Here is a 22,800-nt window from a genome sequence, read left to right on the forward strand (position 1 = left end):
TCTCAGCCTGGCTTACGTGGAAACGTCTGGCCGAGAGTGCTGCGGGTGCAGTGCTTTGTGTGCTTACCTCGACAGGGACGGTGCTGGGTGCTGGTGCCCGAGGCACCCAGTGCCTGCTGGGCTCCCCTTGCCCGCCGTGCTGGGTGGCAGCTGTGGGCATGCTGGTGGCACGCTGGCCAGGGACATGTGCGAGCCGTGCCCGAGCTCATCCACACCAGCCTCTGCACTCGGGATTTGGGGACTTACCCCATCTCAGCAGTGCTGGTGCGCTCAGGAATGGAGCAATGGGTAATTAAAAGGGCTTTTTATTTCCACATTTCCACTGTATTCTCTCAACTTTTGCCTCCCAAGAGCAGAAATCAGTTCATTTAGAAATGTCTATTAAAACGCAACGATTTCTGAAAAACATGTAGACTGCTACGGTCTCTCTTCAACTAACCAGTCCATCCCCCAGCACGGCATAACCTCACACAGGTTAGTCAAGCCTCGTGATTTCCTTTATCCACTTCAGGTACTTGGAGACCCTGGTGTAGATGCCGTATTTACCTGGCTTGGCACATTCTTCGCCCCAGCTGGTGATCCCCGTGAGAAACCAGGTGCCCTCAATCTCGGTGGTGTAGGGACCTCCGCTGTCCCCCCCGCAGGTGTCACTGCCCCCAGCCGGGAAGCCGGCGCAGAACATGTTCTGCAGGATGGTGGTGGAGGTGCTCTTGAGGCAGGTTGGCCGGTCAACGAAGGGCACCTTGAGGATCTGGAGGACAGTGGCGGGCCGGCCGCGGAAGAGCATGCTGCCCCAGCCGCTCACTGTCCCCATCCCGTGCTTCAGCAGGGCGTTGGTGAACTCCCGGTTGCCAATGCAGATGGGGGTGACGTAGCTGTTGAAGCTGAGCGGCTGGTCCAGCTCCAGGAGGGCGATGTCATTGTGGTGCTTGTTGATCGTGGCGTTGTACGTGGGATGGGGAAGGATTTTCACCACCTTACGCCGCTGCTCCGTGTTGTCTTCCTCATTGGTGTTATATTCACCTGCAGAGACAAGCGTGGCGTGGGCTGGACCCTCTCCATGGCCAGACCAGTGACTATGCCCTGATGATGCCATCCTGATGAGACACCAGCCCGGCGGGGTGGTTGCAAAGGGATGAGCGCTGCATGCCCCAGCCCTCGCGCTGCTCTGAGCCAGCTGCCGGCAAGGCCGCTTGCTCCTTGTCAAAGGGCACTGGAGGTTCCCCCACAGCAGCACCTCCTCGGTCCCCTCAGCCGGCAGGACCCAAACCCCCAGATGTGACACCGGGCACGCACCGACCGATCAAGTGCCAAAGGTCTAGGTGATGTTGCCAAGGTTGGTAGCAATGTGACTGTTTTCAGAATTCAGCGCCCTCAAAGAGACGTAAGGGGATGTTGCCCTTGCATCAAGGGGGGGAAAGCCTCTAGAATTAACAATCTTTGTTTAAAATAATTTATTAGTCAAAAGAATCCTGACCTTCCCTTTTCTAAAACCACACAGCCATGGGGCAAAATGGGGTGCAGAGGGCTACAAAATGCCACCCCCCAGCGCTCACAGGTGACCCCGGGTCCCTGCTGCTGGCACGAGGCTCAGCTGCTTGCGATTGCAGGCTGCTGCCGGCAGCTTCAGGCTCCTGTGATTGAGTTGCTGGCAGCCTGTTACCTCCCCTCCCGGCTTGTGTAACAGGTAGAGGGAAGGGAAAATGTTCTGTGGTCTCAAGTCAGCAAACGGGCAGTGTCTGGGTCTGTCTGTAGCCGAATCCCCTCTCCCAGCAGTGAACTGGCTGTGCTGAAGGCTCCTGAGCAGTATGACTTTTCCTGCTTGCTTTCTCGCAGCCCAAAAGGCTCAGGGTGCTTTTAACCCCTGCTGCGGTATTTCTGTGTGCTTTGCTGTAATCTCCAGAATATACGATCTCCTCTAAACAATATCTGCAGCACTCCTGGCCCTGGCAGTGTCCTGTGTCTGCTGCGTCTGTCTGCGAGGAGCGGCACGGAGCCCAGCAAGAGAGGTGAGGCAGCTTTCTGTGTTCACGTTAATGCTGGTGCCTGATGAAGGCGGGTTTGGTGGCTGGTGCTGCTGATGTGCTCTGTGAGGGGTTTTTTGCAGCAGAGTGTGAATGTCAGCTTTCTCACAGGCTGTGTTTCTACACTGTAAATGCAAGACAGATGTTGGGAAGACTTTGAGAGGGTTTTTCTTATGCTACAGCTGCTTACTATTGCTGGAGACGTGAAAATCTGCTTCAGGGATGAAAGTGGAGAGGCAAAGAAGGATAGGGGAGGGGAATGCTTCTTCCACCCTCTGCTATTGATTTTTGGGCCTCCTAGGGTGCTATATGCAAAGCTGAACATTTAGTATGAATGCACGTGAAGGAATCAGATGTTGCCCATGCAGTTTGCGTGGTGTAGGCACAAATCCAATAGTCCCTGAAGCCCTGCAAAATTGTGTTTTGCTTTCTTGACTTGCTGCCTGTCCAAAATCCTGTCCTGGAAACCCAGCAGTGCTGCAGAGCAATGCGAAGGTAGCGCGAGAGGAGCTGGCTGATAACGTGTCCTAAATGGAGGGGTGTGTGACATGCAGGAGAGAGCCTGGAAGGAGAGGCAGTTTGCATGCAGGTGCAGCAAACGCAAGCCTCTGTCCAGCTGGAAAAATGCTTTTTTGGGGGAGTAAGACTGTTTTTGCACTGGGCATTTTGTACTTTCTCATGTTAGCAGGTACAAGGCTGGGCTTTGTGCTGGGCTCTCAAGCAAAACTGCCTGAAAGTAGATAGAAAAAACCTGCTGCCTGCAAGCTGCAAGCCCCATCCTGCCAGTGCTGGGCAGGTGGTGCCCAGCCCTACGGTACTCAGTCTCCAGGATCTGGCCAGGCACGAGGTCCAGGAGCTCAGCCATGTTAACGTGGAAGATGAAGCTCTTGATGAGCTTGTTTCTGCAGATATAACCTTGGTGTTCAATGCTCAGGTAGAATCTCACTTTTGTCACGAACATATTTCACAGTGTTTAAACAGAAAGCGTGATTCTTTCCTGCCTCCTCTCAGGGCTACTTGTAGGGATGATTAACCATACCAGCGTTCCCCTCCTGTACCTAGCAGTGTAACCCTCCTGTACTAGATATTCATACAGGGGAGAAACAAATAATTTGGGGGAGGTGATTCTGCCACAGCTGTGAAACGTGGCACTGCGATGCTTGCCAAGGCCCCGTGCCGGGCTATCGGCAGGCTGCCTAGCAGGCGGTCTGGAGCAGCTGGGTACCAAGAGTCGGGGGGAAACACTGTTGTTCAAGCCGAGATACATTTGTTTGTAAAGCGGCAGCATCACTTGCTGTGCAGCCTGGCCACACTGGCCCTGCCTAACTCCCCAGAGCCCCTGCTGTGAAAGTACACTTTCCCACGTGCCGGCCCGGTTTCTCTACTTCAATCCATAAATACTATTTACTTATAGACAAGTTAGAAGCAAAAGTAGTCATCTTCTTGCAAGGAGCTAGTCAGGTTACGGGTGCACCTCTTGGACCAGCCACACAAATCCATTCTCTGAAAGTTGTGTGAAAACTTAGTGTGACCCCCAAGAGGAGCAGAAATCCCTGGTGAGGTCCTATGTGGCCAGCAGAGACAAAAATCCATTGTGCCAGCTCATGAAGCAGCATCTTAACTGAAGTTCACCAGGCTTTTAAGCAGCCTGAGGTCCTCTCCGGCTCAGGTGAGCTTGCCTGCCATCAGGTTGAGCTGTCTTTGCAACATGGTCCAGCAGCTCCGTGGCTTTGGGACCAAGGCCAGACCCAGCTCACTGCTCCCATCAGAGGTGGTGGCACCTGCAGAGACCAGGCTGCCGAAACACTGCAGTCTGCAACTGGGGCCTCGGTGCCCTAAAGCAACTCATGCACATTGCTGCCCATCGTGTTGGTGTGGGGCCCAGGGTTCTGTGCAATGCCTTGTGCCTGGCCAGCGCAAGCCCTGTCCCACGTCTCTTGCCTGCGCTGGCTCGATGCCACCCCAGGTGCTCACCTGCCACGGCAGTGACGTCATCGCCTGGCTGCAGGCAGTGCGCTGCCGTCACTACCCATTTCTCATTGACGATGGATGCACCGCAGAAGCCCACGCCTTCGCTGTTCACCAGATAAACCTGTGGGAGCAGAAGGAAATCACACCTGTGGGGCTGTGTAAATCAGAGGGGAAGAAGAGCGAGACGCAGGGGTTTTGTTTGGCTATAGGACAGGCTGTGCTTAGGTCGTACAGACCCAGTGCTGCCAAAGATGCTGCTCCTCGGGCAGTCCCTGCCCCTCTGCCCCCCCACTCTGTCGCAGAGGGTGGCCAACGCTGCCCTGCACATGTTAGTGCCCCGTTGCACTTCTCCTCCCTTCGCTGCCAGGCTGGGAGGGCAGACAGCCCCGCACATAAACCTCAGCGTAAAACTCAGAGCGTCTGAAATACAAGCGCTTCCGCACATACCTCCTGAAAGTGTTTTGGCAGTGACTAGATCTTTAACTAGTTAACTAGGGACAAAATCTTAACTACCTGTTACATTTGGGCATCTAACTGCCTCAGCATTTATGGGGCACAAGCCAGGACATGCCTTATGCTAAAACTTCTAATTAAATTGATCAGCTGACTTGGTGAACTGTGTTTAAAAGAAGGATTTCTTTATAATTCACCTATTTCATTCCATTTGCGTGACGTGGCTCGTGACTGTCTTTCTGCCTCATACTTTCCACGTATTTACTCATTTGATGCCTCGTTAGGCAGAGCTGGCAGCATTTTAAGGAGCTCAATATCCATAATGAAGAGAACAAAGCTCGCCCACGGTGACGAGCCGGAGTGCCTCCGCACTCGCAGCCATCCCCATCCCCAGTGTCCCGCGTGGGCTCAGCCCCAGCGCTCCGGGCCGTGCCCGCACCAGCCCGGCCGCCGGCCACGGGAGGGCAGCGCAGGCTGCCGGTGGCGGCTGCTGCCGCAGAGCAGGGCGCCCACGCGTGTCTGTGGGTGCGGACTGCCCATGGAGCATCCAGAGAGGAGACATGGACATGGTTTGTAAGGCCCTTCACTGGGATCTGAGCCCCACAACCACCCCAAACCCCAGGGGGAACGTAGCACCCCTCCTGGCAGCTGCCTGGATCCCCGCAGGCTGAGCGTCCTCGTTTGTCAGCAGGCAAAAGGGCAACCAAGACTTTTTTCAGGGGGTGCCTGGTGAGGTAAAGGACTCCATGAGCACAGCCAACTAGCCAGACTTGGTGGGCTTGTAGCGTGTGAGTTGAATTTCTCTGTGGATACTGATTTCTCGTATTTAACTTTCTGGTTCTCCTCCTGACTCTCTGTGAATGTGTGGTGGGAGCCAGCATCACCTATGGTTTGTCCCACAAAAGGCTGTGCCACAAAGCTCTGCATGGCTAGGGCAGCAGTGCAGCCTTTCAGACAGAAAATATGACCTCCCAACAAACCTGCTGCTGCTTCTGGTGACCGTGTGTCCCCCCAACATGTTGCTGGCTTTTTTAGCTCTGAAATGGAAGGCAGATGCCTGCTCCTGGCTTATCTGCGTACACTCTGCTCACTGCTTTGCTCCCTCAGCAGACACAGAGGGATCGGTTGATCTGTGTGAATGGGCATTTATGTCCCTGTGTGGTCAACTTTTCATTGACATCACTGGTGTCACTCTGTGCCAGAGCTCGCAAGGAAAAGAGATTTGCCATTCCTAAAACCTCATCTGAATTTATTATTTTGCAGTCTCAGCCACCGCGATTTCTGCACTCACTGAAGCCAGAGTAGAATTTAAGGACAGTAGATGACTTTGAAAAAGATCCAGGCTAGGAGCTCACTTTCCTTTTGATGACAATTTAAAAGTATTTGCAGAGCGATGGGTCAGATGAGGTTTCTTTGCGGCCTCCCCTCACCTGTGATGTCACTTTTGGTGAGGTAGAGATGACTATGATGTCACAAGAAGGATGTGGGCTTGGATAAAGAAAGAGCAGCTGGATTTGCTAAGTGTCATACAAGGACAGATCCTTTGTTGGTGTAAATTACCATGGATCTGTTGAAACCGATGGAACCAAAAAAGGAATTGCATTGTTCCTTGCAAAGCTCCCCTCCCTCAGCCTTCGGCTTAATCTTGGTAAATTACGTGAACTACTGGGGAATCTGTTGCTATAGCTCAAAACCAGGTCCTTTGTGCTCCACCAGATAAAGCCACTGTGACTCTGATTTCTAGATTTTTTGTCAAGGTAGACCCGCAGCCAGGCAAGTTTTGTTGCTGCATCATAAAACCATGTACAGAAAGAAGCTATGTTCCTGTTAGACTTGAGATCTATTGCTAAACTAACCTCAGACATGAGCTTTGGGTATGTAGAAGATGATCCTGCATTCAGAAGGAAATGAATAGACAGCGATTGCTGGGGTTACAGGAGAGCTGCAGAAATAGTCAGTACCTGCCAAGGCACCTCGCCTCTCATGCTGTCTGATCCACCGACAACCCGGGTGCCCGTCTTAATTATTGGTGTGATTTTTGTGGTGGCGGCTGTGCTGGTTTCCGTGATGTTGTCGAGCACCTCGTCATGGGCATCGTCGTGGTCGTCGGTGGTGATGTTCCAGTGCTCAAAGGTGTTTATGGCTCGAGTGAGCTTGCTCTTCGCTTCAGGAGCCGTGATCCTCCCGCAGGGATACGGCACTGGGAGAGAAAGAGTCATGGTTATGACTGGCTGTGCATCATGCTGAGAGTTACAGCAATCGAAGGAGCAGGCGAGGAGACAAATGCTGCCTCATCTCAGCACCGTGTTTTGGAACCGACACGGGAGACGCAGGGCTGTGGGCCGACTCATGCGTTCTCCGTGCACACAGATGCCTGTGCCTTCGAGCAGCAGTGCAGGTAATATCTAAGAGCAGCAAACTCATAAATTGTTTCTGGGCTTTAGAAATTAATTCTGAACAGCTTTTAAAAAGAAGAAAGCTTGTGAGAGAGAGCACATGTCTGATGGGCCGGCGCAGCTGTGCCTTTATTTCGTGTATGCTGAGGTGCGTGCCTGGGAGCCTTGCTGCTGTAGGCAGCCGGGCGCTTGGCTGACATTTCTACAGCAAGTAACTCTAGTACAATAAAAGTCCAGCTGGGAGAGGGCAGGAAATAATATCTGCCAATTGTACAGATAATCCTGCTTGGCACCAAGGTGAGGAAAACATTAATAAACTCTTTCTAGAGTTGTAGATTTTCTCTGTTAATGAAGATCTCATCTGTAGGCTCGTTTCAGACGAGCTCTTCCCATTTCTCTCCTACGCAGTCTGTGCCGAATTCCTGCTGATAGTGGCAGTCAAAATAGCAAATAGCATCAGGCATTGTCTTTCATCTGCAAAGCTTTCAACAGCACTGTGCAAACAAACATTAGTGTAAAATCAGATGTAAGTGTGGCCTACCGAGATTTCTTTTTTCTTTTTTTTTTTTTTTCTTTTTTCAACAGTCCGGTTTAGGATTAGAGCTCAAATAAGTGTTGATTGATGGAAAGTGCGACCTGTGAGGTTAGGCTAGGAAATGAACGTTTCAGAGCCAACAAAAGCTAAGCTTTTGCAGGAAGGGCAATTACCCAACCTGAAAGATGATCTTATAGCTAACAGTAAAACTTTCTGGTCCAGTGAAAGTGATACAGCATGTTGGGCAACACAGGCCTGAGCTCTTAATAATCTGCATTACCAGAAGGACTCCCAGCCTAAGATACTTCCTACACCAATTGCCAAAAGTCAGCACTTTCAGGAGCTCAAAGAGTTCCTTCAGACCTTCAGACACTAACTCACCTGTGCAGGTGTCTGCATGCTAGCGTAGGTGTGCAAATCTGTTACTCTCAGGTCTTAGAAATATGGTATCATCAAATGTTAAATTGAGCTTAGATGACAATTTTTTTCCTCAATCTCCTCTTTCCTCTGCCAGATGTGCTTGAGATGCTCATGCCCAATTAACTTGCTGCATTGCGGTGGGTTGGGATTGCATGTGTCGGTGTAGTTAGAGCTATCGTCACAGCCTAGGAGCAGGGTAAAGTTGGGGAATATAACAAACCCCAGCTATTCTTTAGCCCTTTTTGAAGTTGCAACCTCAAACAATGCATTGCTGCTCCAGCCCTTAGGCTGCCTTTCATGTTGCTCCTCGGTACCACACCATGGAGTCCATTTCCTGTTGAGGGTCCTTGCGTGCAGATACACGCTGGTGGGAGGACATCACCACCGCAAAACTTCACTTGTCTCCACCCAACTCAGGTAATTATAAAACACTGCATCAAATGTCCAGCCATCAAACAGACCATCAGGAGGACTTACAGTAAGAAAGATTGTCTTTTGTTCTGAAAAAGCCCAGATCATCCTCGATGTAGGATCAGTAACTAAATGGTAGCTCTTATGGAAAAACATGGGAGTGAGCTCTGGACAGATGGGAACCAGCGTGTATTCTGGTGTAGCTGAACATATTTCTTTCTCCAGAAAACTACTGATCCATACCTAGAAAAATAAGATGGCTGCAAGCAGGAGAGGTGCCTGTGTGAGTAGCCATTTGAAACAAGCATTTGCCTTATGCACAAATTCCCGGACACCTACCTTCCTTCTCCACCCACCTCAGCTAAAGAAAGGGTGTTTAAATTGCAGCCTTCAAGCCTGACCCCGCGTCTGCCATTGGGAAAGTGCAGGGTCAGACTCTTTACATTTGCTAAGCAGGAGAACAAGGCTGGTTTCCAACAGGATATTGCATTTCTATGAGATTCATGTATCTAAATCCAGGACAAGACCTTGGAAACTTTCACCCAAATCTCTTAAAAATACTTTAAAAGTTAACCTGCAGGTTCACAGGACTTTCCATCTTCATGAAGTCTATAGCCAGTGGCGCAGGAGCACACAACTTTCTGCGGCGGGTCATGCCTGCAAAAGTGCTTGCAGCCTCCATTTTTAATAGCACAAGTGAAATCTGAAAGAAATTTAAATGAAACTGTGACAGCTCTTTTGAAACACAACTGATCAGAGATTTGTTGGGACTTGGGCCTTTGGACTCAGCCTATAACCTACTCTGGTTGTTCCAGAGCATGGAAAACAGATGCTTGTTTGCAAGGAAAGTGTCCTCCTTCCAAATCATGTCCCTGCTCTTAATAAAGGAGCTCTGGGTGCCTCTTTGAGAAAGCGGGTTGAGGAACGGCCCTATGAGAGGTCCTGCCAAGCCCTGGTGCAGCCTCCTGCCTCCAACAACTGCCTGCTGTCTGAAATTTGGCAGCCTGTTCCTAAAGGACTCCTGCAAATATTTGGGTATGAGCCACGTGATTTCCCCGCCGTTGTGCTGCTCTCCTCCCCCCATGGTTACAGCAATCCAGCCCCGGTGCGGATGCTAGCAGACAACGCCATGTGTCAATGGGAGCAGACCCTGAACCCAGGAAGGGTTTTGTCCTGGGATTATCACTGCACTCCGAATTTAAAACCTCAAGCAAAGCCATATGTTCTTCCTGACACACCAATAAATCATCGCAGCCTGACGTGGAAGACCCATTTCAGCAGGATGTCTGATGAAATGGGTCCCAACCTGAGGCATGGCAAGATTCCCATGACTTGCCTGTGTCTTCTCCCACCCCACCTTGCACTCCTCTATGGTGGGAACACCATCTCTTGGAGATGGGAAGCCACTAATCCACAGACGCCCTCTTAATTCTCGGTGAGTTTCCAAATAACTTCACAGCAGATTAACTCCACTCCTACTTCCTCAAGGACACCTCCCTTCCTGTAGCCATTTTAATGCCATCATTTACTATTTTTACAGAGCTCCTTTTCACGCCTCACTTCTAGCTCTATTTTTGTTCCTGTCTCACTTCCACGAGAAATCTGCAATGAGACTATTTAAATTTGATGCAGCTTTGAAATGCTCTTTTTAACGTACGCTCCTCTCTTGCCAGAGCAGAAGCACAACTAGAAAGAGAATCTTTTATTAGTGCAGTGAGTCTAGCACATTATGCGAGTCGCACAGCCCCTGATTATATTATAAATATAAGAGCTGAATATCCCTCTTGCTTAAATTATCAGCTGTTTGGTTTTCATAAACTCCTCAACCCATCAGGAAAATATTCGCCTTTTGTTTGCCTTCAGAATCAAGGTTGCTGGCGATAATTATAATTATGAATTTAGCAGAGTGCCATTGAGAGGAGGTTGCGATAATCCTGCCCTGCTCAGCACCTGCTGCTCAGCCTGGCGTGAGAAACTGAGAGCGGGAGTGAGAGCATGGGGGCCCCATCGGGGTCGGTGGAAAATGGTGGCTTTCAGCAGGTGAGCACACGTTGTCCCTGACTGACAAGCAGCCCCGGAAAGGCTTGTGCTGGGGAGATAAAGGAAGGTCTTTGTGTCAACATTTGCGCTGGCAGCCGCAACGTGCTGAACAAAAGACCTTGAGCCTGAGTCTCTGGTGAACCCTGCATAAGAGCAGGCACCTCGGCGCTCAGCGGAGGTGGAGCTGGGGCTCCACCAAGGACAGGAGAGGACAGAGACATTTGCTCCTGTATCCCCAAGCATGTCCCCTGTAATCCTGTTGCCAATAGGCTGAATTTGCATGTTCATGCAGTGCCTTACAGCAAGGCAAAATGTGTCTGAAACAGCCCTCTAGCAGGATGAAACTCCACTCCCGCTTTGATCCGATGGGATTTTGAGTAGGGCAGAACAACCAAGGGATGAGCCCCCGGTACGTACCTATCTCACAGTTCCTGCCTTCGTACCCAGCTGGGCACCAGCACACGTAGGAACTTACTCCATCCTTGCAAACAGCTCCGTTTTTGCATGGATTGGGCTCACACTGATCTCCATCTGGGAGAGAAGACAGGAGAATTAACAAACATGAGCATCAACATTGGCTGGTCCAGACCAAGCGCTGGAGCCTTGCTTTGTGCAAGCCTCCTGTTAAAGATGAGCAAAAGACTGCACATCTTCCTTCCTTGTAATGGAAAATAATTCAGATCTTGGCACCCAAGTGCACAACGGACAACATCAGTGCTTGGGTAACATCAGCAGCAGTGCTTTACCCAGAATCCTAATTAGGTACCCTGTCCCGTGTGGGCTAATTCTGCTCATTTCAGCAGAACCTCTTCAGCCTCTCTCATGCAACATCTCAACAGGACTTCATGTCTTGGCTTAGACAGACAAAGTTAGAAAGTCTGCTTCCTCAAGAGTGGTTAGAATTTCCTAATCTGAATTATTTTAACATCGCTGTCTTTGTTCTCTGAAGGTTGGGACCTGTCCACTTGAATTTGAAGACCTCTCTGTGTATTAGGATTGAGAGCCTCAGTCACTGCTCTTTCTTTCTAAGTCTTGTACTACTATTAACTGATCTAGATTTTTCCTTACATGTTAGGGCTTTTATTTCCACAGTTACCTACAGCTGAGAAGCTGAGGCTTTAATAAAAATACCCAGTATTGCAAAATCAGTGATCTAATACTTTGGAACAGTGAGTCCATGACGTTAAATCACAGGGAAGTGTGCTTTGAAATCGTAATGCAAAAACAAGGAGGAAGGGGAATGTCTTGATGTGTTCGTGTCCCGCCAGTAAGTGTGGCTGTTAATTGTGCTTTGAGGAGTGGGATGGAATGCAGAAGACAGCTTGCAAACATGGACAGAATGGTTTTGTCTTGTCTAAGGCATGGTATCAGGTGTGGATCACGGCTCTCGTTGCTGCCTGGTGAGGGCAATCGGAGCTTGGTACCACTTGGGTGCCGTGCAAGGGTTGAGCTCCTGCAGGCTGCATGTGTTGGGAATAGCAACTTGTAAGCTGAACAGTAAATCAGGCACTTTGGATGATAGGGAAATACATGGCAATCGTTGTTTCTGAAGAGCTAATTGGTTACAGTGGCAGGGAAACAAATGCAGTGTTGAGTTTCATCAGCTGTTTTTTCAGCGGACAGTCCTACAATGGAAATGTAATTTTTTTATTTTATAGTCTGGATGGACTAATCTGAATTATTTAAGGCTTTTTAGTGAGATGTTCTGGGCACTTCGCCAATCTACAAAGCAGTTCATTTATTGAAATGTCCTTAAAATTAGTTTCAGATGTTTTAGTGGGCATTGCAATCTTTTTGGTATGGGACCGAGGAGTCGTTGGGGATGGAGGCTGAAAAGGAAAAAATAGATGGCGGGAAGAAAATGGTGGAGAAGCAAGGGTTTGGGACCACTGGTGTGAATTGCAAACAGCTGTTTGCTATGATCATGTTGAGGCTCCACTTTAATATGGCATTTCCAAGGATTCATGCTGTGCTTGCACAAGGCTGTGCCTTATCCCGAGATCTCTGGTTGATCACAGAGCGTTTGCTCTTTGCTGGAGAGGTGTTAATTATTGCTGTTGCCTTTTACTCTTCTCTACAGCTGAAACTAGGAGCCCTGAGTCTGACCTGGGCTCAACGAATCCAGTGGTCTGAGTGAACTGGTTTTGCTCTGTGAGGTTTTTGAAGTTTGTTCAAAAAAACCTGCTTGAACAAAGAAAATGTTAAGTAGGCCCAGGCTGGGTGGCTGCAGGATTTAGGGTGCATGACTCTGACTAGCTCTGTCATAAAACAGTTTCTGAATGCTGGAATACTTTTGTTTCAATAAACGTCTGCTACTTATGCACTGAGAGATGAATATTATGCATTAGAACATGAAGAAAGCAGCTCTTACCAACGTATGTTTTCCAAAATTCCATCTGTAAAGGAAAAAAAAGAAAGTTTCCTTTGATTTCTAATTTCTGGGCACTGCCTGACTGAAGTAGTAGAGGGATGACTCCAAAGCTAAAGCAAAAGACTTACAGGAAAACAACCACCTCTGTAATCCCAATGGTGACCAACAAGCCTTTAAAGCAGTTCCCCAGCCCAACTGATGGATCACAAATGAGAATAAAAGACAATGGATGCCGCACTTGGCCCCTGCAGGTTTTCCCCTTGCTGTTTACTCCTCCTTCCCCCTCCATGCCTCACCCGAAAGGCTTGTACAAGTGTGGGCTGGGGGGAACAAGGTGTTGCCATTTTGCAGCAGCGATACTCACTGTTTTGTCGGTGTTTTCAAACACTTCTCGGGCTTCTTCAAAGCTGCATTTTTCTTCTATGCATTCTCTCTCGAGGTTCCCAGGAATAACCTCTTCCAGTCTGTTAGAATTGGCTCGCTTTTGCCTGTGCAGAACTGAGTTTGCCTCTTTGTTCTCGATGAAGACTGTAATTCGAAAAGAAATAGGGGCTAGAGAGGAGCACGTGCTGTCGTGTGATGCAGCTGGGATGGGCTGTCAGGGCTCTGCTCTCCCAGAAAGCAAGCCCTTTTCACGTGTTCGCCCTCCCGTTGTCCCGTGGTTGGGGATGTTTCAGGAGTGTTATCATCTGCTTGAGGTTTCTTTGGTGTCTAACTTAAGTGGAATCCAGAGGCTCAAACCTGGAGAACCAGGACTCAAAGTAGTCGATAGACAGAAGTGACTGATGGTGAGAGGGTGATTAGGAGCACTGAAGTTTGATGTTTAAAATACCCTAAAGCAGATGGTGCGAGTGTCCTCCTACCATACATGCAGAGACCAGAATAAGCTATTTGAGAGGGGAAAATAATAGCCTTTTTCATGCTGCTGCCTGGTGAGGTTTTGTTTGGACACAGAAATTGTCCTGCATTAACTGTCTCTGGCTGTTTTGGCTGTGAAAGGCCATTTGCCTCTGCAAGCAGCTGCGGCCCTGGGAAGCCATGGGCCATTTGCTTCTCTCCCTGCTCCTCACTGTTGCCCGTTCGCCTGGGTACCACCATTTCCTGCTGGCAGGAGGGGTGACATGAGTCGTCCTCACACCCTGGGCCAGGTCATGTCAACGAGGTGGTGTGCATCCACCTTCAACTTGCTGGCCAAGCTCCTGGGCAGAAACCATCACCAGAGAGCTGCTGGCGCTGCAGGGACCCCCAGTCTAGGCAGGATCTCTGCAGTGGCCGCCAGCCTTCCCACGGTGGCTGCCTGGTGAAGGGCACAAGGACATGCAGTCCTGTGATGGTGCTACCATGAATGCTGTCCTGGCAGGGCCAGGCATCCCATCAGCAGGGTCAGCAGCAGCTGCCTCCCTGAGCCAGCCGCCCGGCAGGGTTTGCTCCTGACCCACCTCTTGGGTGACCCACCAGCAGACCCCCAGCTCTGCTGAGCACTCTTCCCCCATCCCACCGCTCTAAAAAAGACATTATTGACCCAGAGGAGCTTCCTGCTTTGCCTCCCCAGCCTCTCCTCTCTCTCCACCCTCCCCTAGTGCTCGCAGCCATGTCCCTTTTTGTCACCAGATGGCACGGTAGAGCAGCTCTTCCTGAAGCTGCCGGTAGCCACCCTGGACACGGGCCCTTATCTGGGGGGTCTGTGCTGGAAGGGGTTCAGGCACCTGTGGGCCCGGCCCCTCTGAGGGTTAAGGAGAGCGTGAGCTCAGCCAGGAGGGCAGAGAGGAGAGTGAGGGGCAAGGACCAGCTGCTCGTTCCTTCTCATGGCTAGCTTCTGCTCTCCATCCAGAGCAGCCTCTCTGAACCTGCAGCAGATGGGTTTTGTTGAGCCCCAGGTGGGTTGCTCTGATTTACACCATGCCACTGATGGTGTAACCAGCCCCTTCACCTAAAGATCTCTCTGCAAGAGACTGAACTGTTTTTGCAGTGCCTTTAATCATTGTACAGCAAGCTTGCACCTCTGCCTTCCTCATGCTAGTGTGGTTTTGCTTAAAAACAAAAAAGTAGTGCATTAAAATCCTGACCTTAATCTAAGAGTTTGCAGTAGATATTGATGGGTAAAAGCACTGACCTGTGAAGAAGCCAGGCTTGTTTCAAACACTGCAGCCCCCGTGGGGTGGCCAGTCCCCTCCCAGCCGCAGGGTTGTGGTTTAGGTGTGAAACATGAACATACACCCCCAAGGCTGAGAGCATGGAGGCACTGGGGGGGGGGCACAGCCTCGCTGGAGGAGACCTGCCCCCTTCTCCTCATGGCATGGGCTCCAGCCTCCAGCTTGTCCCCAAGCTGGGCAGAAAAGGCTCAGGTGGGAATGATGGAGCAGCCTTCCTCAGCTTTGTAACCCTGTTGGGCTCTCCATGTGCTTAGTGCTCGGGCAACCCGACGTGGGCACAGCCACACATTGCCCTGAGTGAAGTGAGGCAGCTGCGTTAGACCCACTCCTTCATCTTCTCCCAGTGGGATGTGCCAGGCACCTGCTGTAATTAACCCATTTAATAGAGAGAACTCATTTTAATGAATGCAGCTTTGCCTCCCTCAGATCCCTCTAGGCTTTCTCAGTTTCTTACTGATCTCACGTGTTGCTTTACAAGCAAAACTTGATTTGAACTGAAGGCCACAGGGCCCATGGAGTCACAGGCATGGTAGTCACCCTGACTGGAAACCATTCTCACACCAAGAATACACTCACACGTGACTTACCAACTTCTGAACCGGTATCTGACAGAGTGAGATGGGTCTCTGGGCCAAGGGGCTGTGGGGGGAGACCTGTCCTGCCAGCTGAGTATAGTGTTTTCTAGGAGGTATGCCTGGGTGAGTGGTGGTACCAATATACTTTAGACTGTGCTCACTTTTCATTGCTAAGCAAACATTTTGGAAAGAGGCCTTTTTTTTTAACCTGTTACTTGCGATGTTTTAATGAAAGAAGAAAGGCCGGCCTTACACCAAACAAGTACTCACACTGGATGTCAACCCGTCTCTGCTGGAACTGTTGCTGCTACAGATAAATCAAGCAACAGCCCGCATTACTATGCATGATTGCCCACATCCATCAACTACTCTATCTTGTCTACAATTTTGGCTGCATCTTACAGTCTTTGTTAAATTCATGCTGGGTTTGGCTTTAAACAATTCTTGCAGTGGCAAATCCAATGACTGTTGTATGAATGTGAGTACTCGTTTGTACTCCAGGACAAAGCGGCAGCACGCGCAGACGTGTGGATGTTACTCCACCAGTGACGCTCTCCCCTTTTTTCCTTCTGTGTGTGGGTGCGTGCATTCTAAAATGGCTGAATCAGGCTCTGAAAGCTTAAAAGCTGCAAAAATTTAAGAAAAATCCCATTCTTAAAATTAATCCCTGTGACACACTCTGCGTAAAATCAGCATAAAAACTATTATTTCATTCCCAAGAAAAGAACCAGAGCTTTAAAGAGAGGAGCTAGAAAACGCAGCAATCCCTCTGAGCTCTCATCTCTTATGAATCTGCACAAGCTGTCCCACCGCCAAGTGACAAACTGTCCCTTCACTTGTGCCAGTAACCCCCTGCCCCCAAAAGTGAAGGACTGGTTAGGTTTTCAGTGCACCCACCTGTATTTTCAGCACCAAGACAAGCTCCCAGAAGACAAATGGAGAATACGAGGGGGATATTTGCCATCTTCCTCCCACTGCCCAAACCTCTCACTGACAAAATGTTCAGGTGGTGGAGCTCAGTCAATAGTTCCAAAGTGCAAGTGCTTGTTTATTTACTCTGGGTAACCCTTTAATTTGAGATCCCCAGAGGTGCTGTTGCTGAAGCTTGAAATGGCAGCATGGGTGTTATTGGAGGGGGCACATCCATATACAAGAAACCTGTTAGGTAGCTGTGGTCCTCAGCCTCATCTTCTGCCCTGTGGGATATTACTACCACGTTTGGGGGTTGAGCATGGCACAAGAAGAAATTAATTCAGCTTCAGTGAACCTCTTCAAAGCGCAGGTTTTCCTACTCCTATCCAGGTGATTTAATTGGCCATGTAAAAGTCCACAGTAGCATGTTGACAGGCTTCAGCATGGTCCACATTTCATCCAAAAATGCTGGCACAATTCCCTTGAAGACAACCCTACAGATGATGTTTCTTCTCAGGGACCAGGCGTCCTTGGAGCAGGGCTGTGCCAGTCAGCGCTGCACAGTGTCACGTGGGTTATCTAATTAAAAACCTGGATGAAGCAAGGTGAGATTATTGGTCTGTTATCCAGATGTGCTGGGGCAAGCCCTGGAAATACCATGGAGTTTCCTAGATCTTGTACTTGGGGCCACAGGAACGAACCTGCTACTTGGTGGCTTGGTGGACAGTGGGCTGGCGTAGGGATGTGCTGATAAAATGCTGACTCTGGAGCAAGGAGAGTGTACAGGCTCCTGGCAGGTTCACAGGTTGTTCCTGATCCACACTGGCAAAAGAGTGGACTGAAAGGGAGGGAGGATGGGGGAAATAGGAGAAAAAACAGGCTTTCATACAGAAAAGAAAGAGCAAGTTTTCGTATGAAACCATTCATATTTAATGGTGGGTTAGTTACAACTTTTAAACCCCATTTCTTCCCTTCTTCTGACTTTCCCTTAATATGAAGAGCTATTTCAAGGTGATTAGTTGCTTTTGGGAAAATAGTGAATATTGTAAAACAATAAATGAAACTTTCACTTCTGGAACCATCAAAAATCTGCCCCCCCACCTCCTTCCTTTGAGGAGCTGTGGGGAAAGTAGGCCAAAATCATTCATCCCGCTCTGGGGAGGGCTTGTGGGCTTTCTGCCGGTGATCTGTTCCTCAAAACCTGCTTCCCAGTTTCTGCTTCTCCCCCCAGTCCCCCGTGCACAGGGCGGAACTGAAATCCAGCATTGCACCCATGCACATCTGGGGCTTGCAGTGCTCTGCCCAGCTACAAAAAGGTCTCGGACAGAGACATTTTAAAGCAGAACTCCATTTCTGAGTGTGGTGGTGGTGGTGCTTTTGCCTTTTGGTATTGGCTTAGCTCTACTACAGTTAAGAGAAGAAGAGCAGTGAGAGGCTAACAGGCTCTGATGACTTCTTAAAGCAGATGAGCTAGAAGAGGGGAGCTGGCAGGTTTCACTAGTTCCCAGCAAAGCAAGGTGGATATTCTGCTATTGTCAATGCAAGAGAATCCATTTCACGGCGCCGCGAGTGCTCACGAACAGGCTAATGCCATCCGGTGAGACGCAGAGTACGTACGGTGTTGGATGTGCCTGCGTCTCGCAGGCTGGGGAGCTATTAGTTGCTATGAGGCTACAGTAGCCCTTGGGTAGTTGTCAAAGTGTTTCCTTGAGCTTATGAACCATAAATTCTGTGCGCTCAGTCCAAAAAATTAAAAATGTTCCTTCGTGCAGCAAATGGGAGAGACATTTATGGTTGCGTGGGTATTTGGGGTTACTTTTGTATGCAGAAAGTACAGATCGGCTGCAGGTAAATATGAGATGCCAATGTGAGTTACAGCCTTGTGAGATCCATGTTGCCTAGGTGGAAAGAATTCTTTATTTTCCCTTTCTTCAGCAAACAAAAGGTCCTAAAACCTGTAATTCATCTAGTTTCTTCTTGCTCCATTTGAAATGATCTTTATTCATCACTGACAGTAGCTTTTGTTATCAAATTTCTGTGGTAGATAAATGAGTTAGGATGAGGTAATGTGCTGTTGATGTAAACTGAATGCAAAGTGAGAAGGTAATGATCATCTCTCATTTTCTGTGCATAAGAAAATGCAAATGTGAGGAAATAAATTGAGCTAAAATGCTGAAACAATATATCTCCTATCAATAAAGAGGAGTGTAGAGAATGGCCTGCCATAACAAAGGATAATTAGAATCTCATTACTATAAATATTTTATTTTAGAACATAGGTCAGTCAAATTATTTTTTGTTTATGCTGTATATTTTACTTGTAATAGTATTTGCAACATTATAGCTAATTAATCTTCACAGAAAATGCCAACATTATTAGAATAAACAAGACTATTAATACAAATAATGTCTATTGTTTACTACTATTGCTGTCAACTTCTGGGGCACTAAATTGAAATTAAAGTGTTTCTTTTCATTTATTTTGCAAACAAAATCCCCAGCATTGCGATCCCCACCAAGGGCACTTTGGAGATGAAAGCTTTGCTGTTTAGGTGGATGACATCAATTAAATATCACATCTGGGTATATTTTGACTCAGTGTTCTATGTTCTCAAAAGAAGGCTATTTAAAATACACGCCCAAGTCATGTTCCTTCCTATTAAAAAGGCTTTCTGTAGCAATGAGCTGTTAGGAGACATCTATTCTGGTTTGAGGTATTAGGCTGGGATCTTTTTTTTTGTTGAAATATCCCTTTTTTTGTTGGAACAGAACGGTCACACACATGTGGTCGCTGGGCATGTGTTCATGTCAAAGGCAGAAGGAGCTGGCAGGGGAGCAGGGCAGCGTGTTCCTGGCAGGGCCACCACCTTGGGTTTGGGGACTGCCCATCTTTCGGAGAAGCTTTCTGCTGCAAAGCAAAATGAAGTTTATGAGGAGTCAGAACAAGAAAGCTATTTCCATTTTAATCTGATAGATTTTTTTTTTTTTTTTTAAATGTGCTCTGGCTGCACTGGTCAATAATGTTAAGCAGCCTGATGGCTTGAGGATCTTGTTAAAGGATTGTTCATAATCTGCCTTGTCTCCAAATGCACTCTTAAGTGAAAAATCCTCACTCAAAACCTTAAGCAAATTGCAATTTGCCCTTGCCCTCTAGACAGCTATGGTAAGTAATCTTTCCTTAACCAACAGCAAACAAGATATTTCTGAAAAAAACAGGGAAAGTAATGCATGATCTTTTCTCCCCCCCCCCCCCCCCCCCTTTATTTGATTACTTTGAAGTCCCTGGCTTTTTCTGGAGCAGTGATTGTGGGAAGTTATCCAGATATAGAGGCAGCACAGCCATGGAGTCCTTTGCAGTGCCTATCATTCTTTTGTAATGATTAACATACTGGAAAAGGTAAGAATTCTGTTAAAAGTTCCATAGCCACTGAAGATACGAAGGTGTATTTGGACATCAGTGGCATTAGTGACCCGCCCCAGGTGAGGATATGCCCTCAGCTTTCACAGGTAGGATGCAGAAGCCTTGTCCCTGTGGCAGCGGCTCTGGGCTGGTGGGATTGCGGGTGCGGGGAGATGCTGCTGATGACTTCACATCTGTGCTGCAGGAGGGGCATTCAAGCAAAAAGGAGGTGGCTGGCTCTGGTGATGTGAAATGGCAACCGGGACCAACTCTTCAGTGATGGCAGCATACAGTTTGTGCAAGAGCAGTGTTGGCTCATAGCTATCCCATCTCTGAAAGCCTCTCCCCTACTCCCCCTACCCATCTCAGGGCTTTCAGTTCCTGTGCTGGGCATTTTTCTTCTGCTTTTATGCAGAGGCTTCAATACTTGTGCCAAGAAACAGGCTCCCCTTGCTGAATTCCCTCCAGACACATCCGCTGCAGTTAGCACTTAAGCTCCGTCCCTCCCATTTTATTCAGTTTTTAATTAGACTCCTGAACAGGAGCACAGAGCAAACTCTGCTTTTATCTGGGAGATCCTGTGGCTGTGAAATATTTATAGGAAGTAAATAACTGTCAGAAAGTAAATAAATCCGTGATTCTACATGAGTGTAAAAGTGCTTTGAAATAGTCTCATTCGAATAAAAGCTCCTCACATTGAGTGGCAGTAAGAAACAGCAACACGGGCAAAAAATTCCCAATGTAGAAGGTAAACACAATTACTAATTCATGGAGCAGCACGTTTCACAGTAGCAGCTTTAATATCTGTCTTTGTAGTTTGATTTTAAATAGGCCAGATTAAAAGGAAATCTGGATTTGGTTTGGTCATCATCTTTTCAGAAAGCAAAGTGCAAGCATGGATAGACACACCATGCTGCTGAAGTTATTCTAAATTTAGACTTTGCCATCTCCACTTCAAACTCTGGATAAAGCAATTAAACAAAGCTCAGAGGAGGCAGCAGCTCTTGTAGGTTTTGATGGGTCAGGTAGATCACCAAGCTCAAACATCATTGTACAGAGGAAGAACTAAATTAAATATAAGCTCAAAAGCTGGCTTGTCACTGTGTATGGGGTAGAGCCTCGTCCTGCTCCAGGCTTGCTGATGTGAACGTGAGTTCTGGAGGTTTCTTTGAAACAGATCTCTGAAAAATGTTTCCCTCTCCTCCAGTAAACCCATTGCCCCCATCTGCTGATGGTATTAGTAGCATAGCATCCTAGAGAAATACTCCTGGACCAGGATGCTGTTAACAGAGACAGGTTAACTCCAGCCAGTGGCATCCAGCTAAGCAGAGGGAGCTTGTTTCCTTCTTCACTCATGGGAGAAGATTCATCCCGCCTTGTTCTGATGGCTGTTGTTGAAGGAAGGAGACGTCTCTCTTGCTCTCCCTTTCTGTTGACTAGAAAAGGAGCCTCAACTAACAGCTTATGCTATATGTCAAACTTTATTTTCTTGATAGTTAAAATTGGGGTGAAACAAGTCTCAACCAGCACATCCAAACCCACCATAGTCAAAGCCCTTGCACTTAACTCTGCTCTGAGCATAATGTAATAACATTCAGTGTTCTCCCTCTGCCCATTTTCTATGTCAATGTTTGTGACTATGCCCTTGTTAATTTTCTTTGCCTTAATCATATTCCATCTGAAGTTTCTACCTTCTCTGTGTACCAGGGCATCCTTGTGCCCTGTTCACCTTTCCTACCTTCCTTTCTTTCGACTATCTTTACAGAGATAGTCTATCTTCACATAGATAGTCTATAGAGATAGCCCTATCTATCTAGAGCCTTCTTGCCCTTTTGGGACAAAACTGTCTGTCGTATTAACAGTAAAATCTAAGGGGAGGATATGCAGAGAAGAGATAAGGATATTTCTAATCTGTGTATTCCTCATTGATACCACCAGCCAGCTCCCTGAGTCATAGGTACTTGAAGCAGCGGCACTCAAAGCTTATTCTCTGCGTAATAAATGTGGTCTTGGAACACCCCTTCCAGCTGATTGACTTGGGAGGGAACTGGAAAAGCTGAGAGCTCTCCCTATAACTCTTGGACCTGCTGCATGAGGCAGTCAATAGTTGACATATATTCAGAGAAAGGGACCTCACAGTCTCCATCTGCTCGCATCAACACATATGATGGATGAAACCACCACTCTAGTTCTAGAGGCAGACACTGCAATTTTTCTCTTGAAATGCCAGGACTGTCAGAGATGTATGATGTGATGAATAGTTAAGACTGAATTGGCCTTTCTAGTGGGTCTGACCTACTTGGGTTTTCTCTTCTGTTCCTCTGGCCTAGTGCCCTGGCATACTTTTCTTGCTAATAGCATTCACTAATGGATGGTTGGATGCTCTAACAAAGCCAACAGCACTCTGCTATGAAGGTTAGTTTGCAGCCAAATTCACCAAGAGATCTAGCCAAACTCCTCTGCACTATTAGGGCACTACTTTGAAAATTCAAGAAGGATGGTAGTTGTGTACCCAGTGGTTGCTTCAAAGGGATGATTTTCACAGGTGTACAGTGGAGTGACCTCCCTGATAGAAGAAGGAACCTGCTGACTTAAAGATCCGCCATGACCGTTTACAGGTGGGCTTTCCACTCTCTGGTGCTAAGAAGGCACAGAAGCTTGGGTTCATCTTTCTGAATTTAATGTCCTAACTTGAATTGCCACATCTGGGACCACAGACTCTATAGCTGCAGGAAAGAAGTACTTCTCGAGGCTCAGACACCCCAAAGATCAGACACTCGGTATATGGCTGGGCTTTGAAGTGCCTTCCTCCCTGTGTTGACTCTATAGGGAATGTACACACCTATGCTCCAAGTGCAATCGGAAAATGACACCTCAGTGTCCACACGTGTTTGATGCCTGTAGAGTTGCTGTGTCAGGCCTATGCTTTGTTCAGAAGATGTTGGAAGTCTTGGTAGTTAAGAGGATGGATGGGCAGTAGGATGCAAAGGGGCAGATGAGGGCTGGAACCCGAAGTGACTGTGCAGAATGCAATGGTGCTTCGTTGGATTTGCACTGGTTGAACTTTACATTGAAGTTGCTAATTTAAACTTTACTGCAAATGTCCTGAGAGTTTTGCATTTAAACTAATACAAAGTAA

At 48.1% G+C, this 22,800-nt stretch overlaps 1 protein-coding gene across 1 annotated transcript; it reads right to left on the bottom strand.

Annotated features, from left to right (window-relative positions):
- Positions 1 to 289: 289 nt before the first annotated feature.
- Positions 290 to 16,370, bottom strand: F9 (coagulation factor IX). Its single transcript, XM_054839336.1, has 8 exons — positions 16,247 to 16,370; positions 12,986 to 13,149; positions 12,622 to 12,646; positions 10,668 to 10,781; positions 8,785 to 8,913; positions 6,410 to 6,648; positions 3,999 to 4,116; positions 290 to 1,023 (listed from the first exon to the last, which is right to left on the bottom strand). Exons 1-8 carry the CDS (start codon positions 16,311 to 16,313, stop codon positions 476 to 478), a joined length of 1,404 nt encoding a protein of 467 aa, XP_054695311.1. The 5' UTR covers positions 16,314 to 16,370; the 3' UTR covers positions 290 to 475.
- Positions 16,371 to 22,800: the final 6,430 nt, after the last annotated feature.

This window comes from Grus americana, chromosome 12 (assembly GCF_028858705.1).
Source record: "Grus americana isolate bGruAme1 chromosome 12, bGruAme1.mat, whole genome shotgun sequence".
NCBI classification, from domain to species: domain Eukaryota; kingdom Metazoa; phylum Chordata; class Aves; order Gruiformes; family Gruidae; genus Grus; species Grus americana.

Coding starts and splice junctions, on each gene's coding strand:
- F9 (XM_054839336.1), bottom strand. CDS start 16,313: ATGGCAAATATCCCCCTCGTATTCTCCATTTGTCTTCTGGGAGCTTGT. Junction 13,150..16,246: donor TCTTGGTGCTGAAAATACAG/GTGGGTGCACTG, acceptor TTCGAATTACAG/TCTTCATCGAGAACAAAGAG. Junction 1,024..3,998: donor TGACGTCACTGCCGTGGCAG/GTGAGCACCTGG, acceptor TTGTCTCTGCAG/GTGAATATAACACCAATGAG.